The 12,941-nt window shown below is 38.9% G+C and overlaps 2 protein-coding genes across 2 annotated transcripts; one reads left to right on the top strand and one right to left on the bottom strand.

The window, feature by feature from the left end:
• Positions 1 to 3,023: 3,023 nt before the first annotated feature.
• On the top strand, positions 3,024 to 4,447 carry LOC116669425 (dexamethasone-induced Ras-related protein 1). The gene is made up of 2 exons (XM_032499308.1): positions 3,024 to 3,421; positions 3,535 to 4,447. Exons 1-2 carry the CDS (start codon positions 3,151 to 3,153, stop codon positions 4,056 to 4,058), a joined length of 795 nt encoding a protein of 264 aa, XP_032355199.1. The 5' UTR covers positions 3,024 to 3,150; the 3' UTR covers positions 4,059 to 4,447.
• A 161-nt stretch (positions 4,448 to 4,608) lies between these two features.
• On the bottom strand, positions 4,609 to 5,474 carry LOC116669417 (mediator of RNA polymerase II transcription subunit 9). Its single transcript, XM_032499293.1, has 2 exons — positions 5,353 to 5,474; positions 4,609 to 5,126 (listed from the first exon to the last, which is right to left on the bottom strand). Exons 1-2 carry the CDS (start codon positions 5,472 to 5,474, stop codon positions 4,907 to 4,909), a joined length of 342 nt encoding a protein of 113 aa, XP_032355184.1. The 3' UTR covers positions 4,609 to 4,906.
• Between the last annotated feature and the right edge of the window lie 7,467 nt (positions 5,475 to 12,941).

Here is a 12,941-nt window from a genome sequence, read left to right as displayed (position 1 = left end):
TCACCAGATCAAAAAATAAAATTTTGTTTTCACATCAGCAATGAAGCGCTGTGTCCTGGCAGTCGTTTCCTGTCTTTTCTGTCCTCTTTAATAATTGATGAAGGCAAACATGGCTGAGAAGGAAATTAGACTAATGTGTATGATTGGCCATGGTCTGAGTGAGCTGCAGATGGTGTGCTTACTCAGCTTGAAGGCCAAGTCGCCAGGACTGTGCATTTGTAGAGGTCCAGCTATGTAACAGAATAGGCTGCAAGACAAGCTCAGTCACAAACACGGTTTAAGACTAAAGACAAGAGTTAGGATGCACAAAGACAAAAAGATTGTGCATAAAAGATGTGGATGTTTGTGTTTTCTCGGACTGATCGTGAGCTGGTTCATAGATGAGCAGCCAGGGTCTTTGTATTTGTCATTGAGGTTCAAGAGAACTTTCCCTGACCAAACAAATAAATAAACTAGGCAGGCAAAGGTCTTGCCATAACCTGTTCTGTGTCTGGGAATCAGTCATTTCATTATCTATGAAGCAGATTTTGGGATATTTTTTTAAATATGCCACTCACTGTATAAACACTCTGGGCCTATGCAAGACACAGAGTTGCTTGTATTTGTTTTGCACACCTCAAGATAAAAACCTAAAATATGTATTGTTTACTACCACTCACAAGTATAGTAAAAAAATATATACTCTTGACTGCAACTATCTAAAATGCACATAGATAAGTGAGGATGTGCTTCCCATGGGTGAGAATGTATATTCCCTCCATCCCATTTTTGTGCAGGCACTGTTGTGGTAATACCTTGCTGAACAAGCCAATATGCATGTGTCCTGTTATACGCAATGCCAGGAACACACTGGCTTATTTACTGGCCAATAGTAAAGGGTGTAGCACTGGTACACTCCACCCTGGTTTCATAAACCCGCCTCTCAAGTCTTGAACAACCAGGCTTAAGTACACCTATCTGGTTTCATCCCCTAAGCCCTACAGAGGGGCTAAAAAGGTCATCAGTGATGGCAAGTTTAGATTTTCAAATGAATAAAGGTAAATATCAAGATTTGTGACTATGTGTCTCTCTGTCAATGTCTTTTGTTGGTTTGTGTGTGTTTGTGTATGTCTGTTTTTGTATGTCCTTTTGGTAAGCTGCAGACTCAATTCCTACTGTTTCCTACATTTGATCAGAAAAAAAGATTTGTGTCTTTACAGTTTTCCTAAACCTCTTTTAGACATTGTGTAAAAGTCATTTTTTATATTTTATTTCAAGCATGGTAAGAACATAAGTCAAAGGACAAAAGTAGAGAGGTAACAATTCATAACTTAAATGTTGTTTGATTGTTTTGTTGCAGTCTGTTATTACTGTGTTCCTTCAATTTTAACATGCACTGAGACCATGTTAATGTTGATTTTACACTTTAAATAAATTTTGATTGATTGATTGATGATTGATTAAATACCTCTAAATCTAATAAATCTTGCCACTTGCGTCATCATAGTCCAGTGATGATGTTTTGAGTTTGTCACCTTCCTCTAAACTTACTTATTCATAAACCTACTCTACATAATTCCACTCTCCATCAAATTCAAGGATATGTTGGTTTCTTTTAATTTACTAGCTCACACTTTGAATTATGTTTGTTTTATTTGCCTTTTGAACTGTATTGTTGCTGGTTTTAACTGTAAGGTTGCTGAGTGCTATGAAAGGCGCCCATAAATAAAATATATCATTATTAATATTAATATTAATATTATCATATTAGCTTTTCCAAAATGTTCAACACTTTTGTGGTTTGGCTTATGTATGGCTTTATTTGTCCTTACACTTGCATCACACACACGACTTTAGAAGTAATTTTCTTTTTACACTGATTCACAGGTGAGAAGATAAGTAAAAAGTGATAAGTGGTTAAGGTGGCAAAGTGGATGAGCAGACTCTGAGTCACAAACAGCCGTCTCTATCTTTAGACAGTCTGTGGGGTACTTTGATTTCCACATACGAGGAAGTCAATACAAATTGGATTGAATGGCTTCCAGGCACCAGTTACACACAGCTGTTCTGCAGTTGTAGTTTTTTTTCACCTCATTTGGACATTTCTACATTGTTGCATTCATTCATGATGATCTGCTGATTCGGAAATCACTCTAAAATAGATTTTAATCCTAATAAAACGTTTTACCTTGAATAAAGTTGAATGTACTTTACCTAAATATTGCATTCTATGAGACTTCCAGCTGTTTTACTGAGGAAGACAGTGAAATACACTATAATGGTCAGAGTAACCTTATTCAATATGTTATTCTTACCTTTCTTACAGGATAGGGCATTTCAAAGTGCTTTAGAGATGAATCAAAACACTTTAAGACAAACGCACTGAGAAATAAAAATCATAAAAAATTATAAAAGCAATACAATATATTTAAAAAAAGAATAAAACAAAATAGAGAAGAGGAATTAAAAACTTGAATATGATGTGGAGACTGCTACAGTATGAAAAATGTACATATAAGAACAGCCTTAAGTACATCTTATCAGACTCATGCATGAAAACATTAGAAACAAGCAGTGTGAGGATGATAAAAAAGCACACACGCTGTGCTCCCCTTAACAAGCCTGGTGTGCTTGTGTACCGCTGCGCCCCCTGCGTTCTCCTAACCTCACATATATTCCAGCTGCTTTCTCTAGGTCTGTTTACTATTTACTGGCGATGGAGCAAACAGATGAAGCCGATGCTCGCATGTAATTTGACTGCTGGTTATAAGATGCCTTGTACCGGGACAACAAACAGAGAAAATGCTGTTTAGGTGCACGCAAATTAATGTGAGATGTGCATTTCTTTTTCTAATGCATTAAAACTACACGGTAAGATGTAGGCGAATGCACGCAGTAGGCATAAAATAAACTGCATATTGTCATTTTAAGATAAAAAAAAGGGGTGACGCACAAAACAGCCAAAAGGCTGTAATGGCGGGTCTTGCTCCGGCTCTCCAAGCTGGAGCGTGTCGCATGACGCATTTGGGAGGCGCGGCATACTTTCCCCATAAATCCCCAGCCTGCTGTCCTCCGGCTTCAGAGAGATAGCGAGGTCAAACCCCTCACATAACTAAAAACACTTTATAACCATATCTTGCTTTTGCATCCACCTTTGGGTGCAACTGCTGCATGATTAAGAACATGTCACCACCTGAGAATGAGTTTGACATACCGGCCAAGAATTGCCACAGGATGGTGATTCTGGGTTCCACTAAAGTTGGGAAGACAGCCATCATCTCTAGGTTTCTGAACGAGAGAGTTGAAGATCAGTACACACCCACTATTGAGGACTTTCATAGGAAATTCTACAGCATCAGGGGAAACATTTACCAGCTGGACATTTTAGACACATCTGGAAATCATCCCTTCCCTGCAATGAGGAGGCTTTCCATTCTTACCGGTGAGTAGAGCTTTAAACCCCAAAGCCCATGCTGCTGTTTGCAGAGTGTATTGGCTTCTATTAAAATTGTATTACTATTTGGCATTGAACCTGTCTTCTCTTGGGTTTTCCAGGTGATGTGTTCATCTTGGTATTCAGCCTGGACAACAGAGACTCCTTCCAGGAGGTGCAGCGCCTAAAACGTCAGATTTATGAGACCAAGTCCTGCCTGCGAAACAAAACCAAGGAGAACGTGGAGGTCCCGCTGGTCATCTGCGGCAACAAATGTGACAGAGTCTTTTACCGTGAGGTGCAGGAGGATGAGATCGAGCAGTTGGTTGGTGAAGACGAGCACTGCGCTTACTTTGAAATCTCAGCAAAGAAGAACACTAACGTGGACCAAATGTTTCAGACCCTCTTTACCATGGCCAAGCTGCCAAACGAAATGAGCCCCGATCTGCACTGCAAAGTTTCCGTGCAGTACTGCGAGGTTCTTCACAGAAAGTCCTTCAGAAACAAGAAGTGCAAAGATGGAAATGCATACGGGAGTGTGGCGCCGTTTGCACGGAGACCAAGCGTGCACAGTGATTTGATGTACATTAAGGAGAAAGCCATAGGAGGCAGCCAGACCAAAGAAAAAGGCTGCATCATATGTTGACATTTTCTTTGTCTTTGTTAAAGAGACTTTTTGTAAGACTTTCCTGAGCTGAAGCTGAGCCGTTCTGCAGGGCAACATATGCCCAAATACTCTAGACTTCAGCGCCAGAGACACAATGATTTAAACTGTGATGAGACACATGGGGAAAGCGGCTCAGCTCGTAGGCCCATCACCAGTCTAGTGAATGATGCCGTAGATGCTCGGAAAATGCTGTAATATCTGCCTCTACATTAGCTTTGTCGAGAAAAGCGATGTTTACATTTATCTTGTTTTTCAAACTTGGTGGAACTTGAATGTGTGTTGCATTATGAACAAATCTGAATGTGTATTTATTATGTCTACGTCAACTTTTGGATGAGAGGGTTAAATTAAAAACAACTTCTTACTTTCATAGTCTGTCTTCCTCCTCTCTTTCTTTTCAAGCAAAACACGATGAAGTTACGTCTCCAAAGCAACAAACACATAGTAACCAAAGTAAAAGAAAGTTGCTTAATTGCGTCAAACAGACGCATAAATAATGAAGCTACAGGCTCAAATGAATGCTTTAAGCCAGTATCTCAATTAATTTTATTACAAAATAGGAATATTGAAATATCACAATGAGAACATGATACACTGAAAAGCTACTTTCAATATAAATAGTAGGACAAAATCCGGACATTATGTGAGGTTCAAAAACATCACTGCGATGCAACTGAGGAAACAAAAGTCCTTGTCAATTTAGACGTCCATCCCGTAGTCTTGAATCTCACATCTGGTCCGTTACGTGGGTAAGGATGAAAACAAATGTCCCTAATGCACCTCGACTATGTGTGAGCTTCCTCCAGTCAGTAATGCAGACTTCAATGTCATGATGCTTTTGGCACGTCAAACATGCACAGACTTTTGTATTTCTGCAGCAGCTGGTTTTTGGTGCGGACCTGCTCCCGCAGCGTAGCCAGCTGCTGCTGCTGCTCCAGCGGACTGCAGTCTACTCCGGGCATGTTGGCTATCTGCTCCCGAGCCTCCTGGATCTTTGTCTTCAGCTTGGCCAGTTCCTGGTGGACATCCTGGCTGTCCTTGTCCATGCTTTAAGAGAGTAAGGTACATAAGGGTAAATGTCATTGCTACGTTGTTATTTTTGACATTTACCTTTACTAGTTAGCTAGGCTAGCGGTGACAACTAACGTTAGCTTTAGCAAATAGGTCAACAATCTTTGCAACTTCACCAAAACGATGGTTTACGACACGTAAAGCGGTTTCCACAAATCCGATAGTAAACATGAAACCCACACGACTCTGCCTGAACTCTTACCTTTTTATAATATCATGAACTAAAGGCAGCAAAGAGCAATCATCGCTCTCTTTTTCTTGCTTTGGTTGAGACACCGCCATCGCGCTCACTGCTTCGCGGCGCAGATAGATCACGTCACACATCGTATGAAGACGTCACCCCATTCAAACGTTTGCACTGCTTTAACATGCTTAACATAGACTTTTTTTCCTTTCGTAAATCATGATACAACATGCTACAGCCTTATTGATTTTTTTTTCCCTATTTGGGTGCAGGGCTGTCAAAAATATTGAGGGAACATAAGTACTGAGGTATTTTAATTTATCTTATTGCAAAGCTGTGCCCAAATGTCCACAAAGGCTAAACTCATTTATTATATCATATATACTCAATATTTTACTCATATGTCACTTCTTTCACAGTAAAAATAAGTTGATGGATGGCAATATTGCCTCAAGTTTCAACCTACCACTTCCATTTGCCTAAATTATAGGATTTACAAGTTAAAGCTAACAAAAACCCTGTTTTTTTAAGCGTCCATTGTGTAATAAAATATATTTCAGGAGAGGCCCAATATTAAGATAATTGTCAGTTTAGGAGGTTATCTGGATGTGCATGTAAGACTCATACATGGATAGCATATAGGCCTACGTTTTCTTTGATAGACCACAGAAAATCTACCGACACACAGAACAAACAAACCTAACCTGGAATAATGCCACTTGTCGATCTGTGCACCATAGTGACGGACTTTTTATTGTATAAATACGGTAACTCACTGGCAACGTGACCACTTTATTACAGTACCATAACTGTACATGTTTTTTTACAGTATGATGGACTGTATGAAGAGCAGAGAAATGGTCATGAGTTTATCTTATCTACTGTTAACAGACTTACAACTTATGCAAAAACATAGAACATGACAGTACAAGAAATAACTCAAGTAGTAGTAGTTTTACAGGTTTTTCCTCCTCCAGTGATTCAAAGGTCTTTCTACTTTCTTTTCCTGTCTGTCGGCCCCAGCACAGTTAAAGAAATGTTTTCCCTGTTTAATTCATTTTCTAATTTCAGAATTCATACACATTTTATTAATACATTTTTACGACTTTTCCATGTCTTTGAGGCATATTTTTATAACCATAAATCCTCTCAAACATCTTTATGAACACAAAAAATAGAAATAAAATTAATTCCAAAATTTACAACAGTATACAGTAAATCGTAAAGGTTAACAATTTTTTTTTCAACCTGGGTCCTATATTCTTGTGTCTAAGCAATCATTGACAACATTGTGGAAAGCATTCCTACAGAGGTCAACATTTGATGAAAAAAGGTCAACATTTCTTCTGTTAAAGAGTAAGATCTATTTTTTAAACATGCTTAATTCACCTGACTCTGTGTAAATAAACAGTAACTTTGTCTGGTGATTCAGGGCTGACTCTTTAACAAAAAGGTCTATCTCTGTACTGATCCTTTCCAGATGTTGTCAGTGCGCAGTGTTTATGTATTCTTGAAATGTCCGTGTGGCAAAGGACATTCTGACTCTGAAATATTTGCTGCAGTTATCGTAGGCGCAGCAAACTGTCTTTCCATCTCTGATGTCAATTTTCTAGTGAGCGCACAAAGCTGAGAAATTATAAGACACACGGGAATATTCTTTAACTAACAAGCAAGAGTAGGCTACCAATGAACTGAGTTTGTTTTTCAATCTGTGACTGTTTGTGGTTCCTGTGCATGTGGGATTTAAGCGCAGCAAAATTTGTAAAGGAAGCAGGACGTTGCTCATTTCCACATCACAAACCAATAGTTTGCCATGTGCTAAGTCTTTTTTCACATGTCTACAGAACATTCCTAATTCTTAAAAATACAGGTTGCATAACTTACACCTGTACATACTTGCATAGGTCAGTTTGTAGATAGATTGCAAATTTGAAATTTGTTGCATGTGCTCCCCTGGCCCATTGGGTCAGACCTTCATGTCCAGCTTTTTTCTTCCTCCTGTCTCTATCAGTTGTCTCTCACATTTTCCCGGTCACTGGTTGTTGTTCTACATAAGAAATTATGAAAGTTAATATTTTTAAGTGCATGCAAAGTGCAAAACTTAAAACCGTTCCATCCTCACTTGTTGAATGATCGATCGGATTTAAGGTTAAGCAGCTAGCAAAATAAATACATTTTACTTTCCTTTTCCCCCATAAACCATGGAAGCTACAATATACACCCCTATCCTATAACTCCTAACACCATATTCTTTGAGTTAAACAATCTTTAGATTAGGTCATGAACCAAAAAGGAGGAATTCAATGAAATATCACATTACAGAAAGCGATAATACTACTGTAACGTTGGGCACTGATGCTAATTTTTGCTGGAGATCTTGATGGTTTTAAGTGGCCAAACCCTGAAGCCAAGACAATAACTGCTCCCCACATATACTGGAGACACAGATTTTTCCACCAAAACCAGTGCTTAATGCGGTTAACATTTGCCAGCTAACGTTATTTAATTTAGCACACATCTTTTTCACTTTAAAAAAACTACCCAGATTATTAATCCGTCCCACACCACATTAACATTACTCAAAGACGCTTTCCCTGTCACCCAACATAACTCCTAGAGTGGATGTGTTTTAAAAAAAAGATGTAACGTTAAAGATGCCCTGCCACAAGTATTTGATAACTTTGTGGTAATCTTTCTTTAACTGTCTATGGTGGTAATGTCTAAAGTTCTACCATGGACTCTGTAACATTTTTTGTGGAAAAAAAACAGTGGTCTGACAAGTGGAAAAGATGTCCCGAACAGCGCACTAAAAACGAGTTGTGTTAGCTTTACCCAACGTCATAAGAATAGTTAACTAGCTAATCTTCACCATAGCATGTTATGTTGTTTTCCTTCTGGTGGGAAACAAAACTAGTTATGTAGTTAGTTAGTTAGTTATTAACAGCTTGCTCTTGTCTACCAAGCCATGACAAGGGTGGTAACCTAACGTCGCCGCTTGCAAAGGCTTGTGAGCAGAGATTTTAAGGTCAAAGAATTAGCTAGTATTGGTCTTACGTTAACACTACGGCAGCTCTCTTTGAGGAGTGTGTGTTACTCTCGTGCGCACAGACCGAACCGGTAGGCTGCTCCTTTGAAGTTGTGAGGTCAGAGTTCAAATCTGGCGGTCAAGAATTTATATCCGTAATCCCTGTCTTGTTTTTTTCTACAATTCTCAATAAATTATTTACCCTGCTGAAAAACATGTCACAAGCCAAAGTTCATTATTAAATTACCTTCACTGCTAAAAGAATAACAACTAAAAGGTATTACATTTTATAGAGCTCTTTTAATTTTCCGTTTCATTTCTATGCTTCTATGCCATTAACTTACAATGTTATTTCTATGGCTAGAAGTTTTTCTTATTCAACTATACAGACATACAGTAAATCACTGCAAATTAAATGTTAATACCCATAATGCAACGTTTATTACAGTAATGAACCAGAAAAGAAAATTATGGTATTTTACTGGGCATTTTGTGGTGAGTAACTGTAAAAAATTCTAACAGTGTAGCAACCATAAGCATCTGTACCTAAATTTAACCTTCTATGTCTACACGTGTGCCACAGCATGTGCGTGAGTAAATATTTAATTGAATTGTATTTAATGAGACATGGCAACTAGTGTAAACATTAGTGTGTATGACAAGCACAAATATGATCTAATGGTCTCTATGTGTCTATTGTATAGATGAGTGTATGGCCTATTTTCCTCAAAATAGGCCACAGATAATCTATTGATACACAGAACAAACATACCTGACCTGGAATAATGCCAGTTGTCACTACGTGGCAACCATAAGCATCTATACCTGTGCACTGCATATAGAGTAAAACGTTTAATTTAATTGTGTTTATTGTGACATGGCAACTAGTGTAAACATTAGTGTGTATGACAGGCACAAATGTAAAGATCTCTATGTGTCTATTCTATAGATGAGTGTATGTAGCCTATTTTCCTTGAAATAGGCCACAGACAATATATTGATACACAAAACTAACAAACCTGACCTGGAATAATGCCACTTGTCGCTACCCAGCAACCATAAGCGTCTATACCTAAATTCAACCTTCTGTGTCTACACGTGTGCCACAGCACGTGTTGTGCACTGCATGTAGAGTAAAATATTTAATTAAATTGTATTTGTGTCATGGCAACTAGTGTGAACATTACTGTGTATGACAGGCACAAATATGGTCTATTGGTCTCTATGTGTCTTTATTCTAGAGATGAGTGAAGAGGTGTATTCATGTCATGTATTTCTATTTGGGTATCCTTTTCATTGTTAGCACACATGGCATCTTCATGTTCAAATCAGAGTAACAACATAGGATAAAAGGGAAAACCTGGCCAAAATAACGAAATATGAACAAGTGAGCATCATAGTGCTTCTTGTCTACTGTATTTCTGAGTAACAGCCAACTGCCTCTTAAATTCAGCTAGCAACATGAACATATGCATTCTCTCTTTGTAGTGAGTAATCGGCATAATACAAATAGGCATGACATACACACAAACTGTTGCACTGCAAAAAAAAATCTACCCCTGTCCATTTTTTTCTCAGCCTTCATTGACCTATATATTCCTGTGATATCAGGTATCAATCATCCACAGGTCAGTACCAGTCATAAGCCTCATTAGACTGGCAACTTGAATGATTTTACATTAGGCTCACTTTGTGTTTGACCACCGATAACTAAATAAAAGTAAGTTAATATGGGTAATGACAACACATTAATTGAGTTGCTTTTCGCCAGCGTGCAAATGGACGCTGATGGACAAATGGACAGATAACATACTGTGCTGATGATGCAGTTAATCTGTGATGCAGTGACCTAATTAAGAGTTGCTTTATTGAGACTTTAATTTCACATTTAGACGTGAGGCTTAATTAAAATTTTCTTTGGTCACACCTCCAACTGAGTGGTAGTTGGGATCTTACCAGTCACAGTCATTCAGTGCTAATGCAAATCTTTAGTATGACTGTTATACAAATAAAAATACAGAGATGGTATATTGTATGTGACCCAGATATTAGTTTGTAGGGCATTATTTAGCAATTTACCAATTGGGTCATGGGGAAAGCTCTAATCACATGTATGGGAAAAGTGGGCCATTTTGTGATTCAACAGTTTCCTCCCACACAAACAATTGAACATATTTGACTTGAATAACACGCACGTAGTTGTTGTAATTGGACAGATATTGGAACATAACAGCGGTGACATCGAGTAAATAATGCATGTGCCAATAGTAGGGTAAAGGTTGTACAATTTCCTGTCCAGGTAAGATAAGTATTACATTAGTGTATGTGCACATAATAGTGTGTTTCATTCAACATTTTTCACTGTGAATATTGTTTATTCCTAAATTACTTTGACCCATTTACAGCTGGGGAATCAGCCACAAGACAGGAAGAAGCTTGTTAACTCACTGTTGGACAGCATCACTCATATCCCTTTGACTGATTTACTGTGTTTTGACCTTATTTGATTTTAACTTAATGCACACAGTCTGCAGATTATTATAATTATTAAAAAAAAGCCACAATTCTGCCATAGAGTTTGTCAATGACCTAGTTTGGAATAGGAAGGATAGTTACGAATTGTAACTCCAGATTCTATGAGTATAGGTGTAGCCCTGTAAGAGCTGACGCTATTTCCCACCCTTGCGTCCAGCACTTGGTTCAACTACGTCCACAGATACAGTATATAACATGAGTGGACCCGATGTTCATCTCCCAACATCAGCATTTTCCTTCAGCCAATGTTATTGGAGCAGGTGGCGCGAATCTTAGAGGGCTACGCCTATACAGTGGTGTGAAAAAGTGTTTGCCCCCTTCCTCATTTCCTGTTCCTTTGCTTGTTTGTCACACTTAAGTGTTTCGGAACATCAAACCAATTTAAACAATAGTCAAGGACAACACAAGTAAACACAAAATGCAATTTGTAAATGAAGGTGTTTATTATTAAAGGTGAAAAAAAATCCAAAAAAAAGTGATTGTCCCCCTTGTTAAAACATACTATAACTGTGGTTGTCCACACCTGAGTTCAATTTCTCTAGCCACACCCAGGCCTGATTATTGCCACACCTGTTCACAATCAAGGCATCACTTAAATAGGAGCTGCTTGACACAGTAAGGTCCACCAGAAGATCCTTAAAAGCTACACATCATGCCGAGACCCAAAGAAATTCAGGAACAATTGAGAAAGAAAGTAATTGAGATCTATCAGTCTGGAAAGGGTTATAAAGCCATTTCCAAAGCTTTGGGAATCCAGCAAACCACAGTGAGAGCCATTATCCACAAATGGCGAAGACATGGAACAGTGGTGAACCTTCCTAGGAGTGGCCGGTCGCCCAAAATTACCCCAAGAGCGCAGCGAGGACTCATCCAAGAGGTCACAAAAGACCCCACAACAACGTCCAAAGAACTGCAGGCCTCACTTGCCTCAGTTAAGGTTCATGCCTCCACCATCAGGAAAAGACTGGGCAAAAATGGCCTGCATGGCAGAGTTCCAAGGAGAAAACCACTGCTGAGCAAAAAGAACATCAAAGCTCGTCTCAATTTCTCCACAACACATCTTGATGATCCCCAAGACTTTTGGGACAACATTCTGTGGACCGATGAGACAAAAGTGGAACTCTTTGGAAGGTGTGTGTCCAAGTATATCTGGCGTAGAAGGAACACTGCATTAATAAAAAGAACATTATACCAACAGTAAAATATGGTGGTGGTAGTGTGATGGTCTGGGGCTGTTTTGCTGCTTCAGGACCTGGAAGACTTGCCGTGATAAAAGGAACTATGAATTCTGCTGTCTACCAAGAGATCCTGAAGGAGAATGTCCGACCATCTGTTCGTGTACTCAAGCTGAAACGAACTTGGGTTCTGCAGCAGGACAATGATCCCAAACACACCAGCAAGTCCACCACCGAATGGCTGAAGAAAAACAAATGAAGACTTTGGAGTGGCCTAGCCAAAGTCCTGACCTGAATCCTATTGAGATGTTGTGGTATGACCTTAAAAAGGCCGTTCATGCTCGAAAACCCTCTAATGTAACTGAATTAGGACAATTCTGCAAAGATGAGTGGGCCAAAATTCCTCCAGGACGCTGTAAAAGCCTCATTGCACGTTATCGCAAACGCTTGGTTGCAGTTGTTGCTGCTAAGGGTGGCCCAACCAGTTATTAGGTTTAGGGGGCAATCACTTTTTCACACAGGGCCATGATGGTTTGGATTTTTTTTCACCTTTTAATAATAAACACCTTCATTTACAAATTGCATTTTGTGTTTACTTGTGTTGTCCTTGACTATTGTTTAAATTGGTTTGATGTTCCGAAACACGTAAGTGTGACAAACATGCAAAGGAACAGGAAATGAGGAAGGGGGCAAACACTTTTTCACACCACTGTACTCATAGAATCTGGAGTTACAATTCCTAATTATCGTTCCATTTTGTGTAGGCTTTGCTGATGCAGGCAATGCCACCTGCAACACAGGGTCTACAAGTGTGACATAGACCAACTCTTCTCCTTCATTGCATTGACAGGTCAATGTATTAAATAATATGT

The sequence above is a fragment of the Etheostoma spectabile genome, chromosome 19, assembly GCF_008692095.1.
Source record: "Etheostoma spectabile isolate EspeVRDwgs_2016 chromosome 19, UIUC_Espe_1.0, whole genome shotgun sequence".
Taxonomy (NCBI): Eukaryota; Metazoa; Chordata; class Actinopteri; order Perciformes; family Percidae; genus Etheostoma; species Etheostoma spectabile.
Note: the sequence above shows the minus strand (reverse complement) of the source record. Positions and strands in the feature narration are given on the sequence as shown.

Bases quoted from the DNA above. Each gene is read 5' to 3' on its own strand.
- LOC116669425 (XM_032499308.1), top strand. From the start codon at position 3,151: ATGATTAAGAACATGTCACCACCTGAGAATGAGTTTGACATACCGGCC. The intron at 3,422-3,534 runs GTGAGTAGAGCT...TGGGTTTTCCAG, and splicing joins GAGGCTTTCCATTCTTACCG to GTGATGTGTTCATCTTGGTA.
- LOC116669417 (XM_032499293.1), bottom strand. From the start codon at position 5,474: ATGTGTGACGTGATCTATCTGCGCCGCGAAGCAGTGAGCGCGATGGCG. The intron at 5,127-5,352 runs GTAAGAGTTCAG...ACTCTCTTAAAG, and splicing joins GTTCATGATATTATAAAAAG to CATGGACAAGGACAGCCAGG.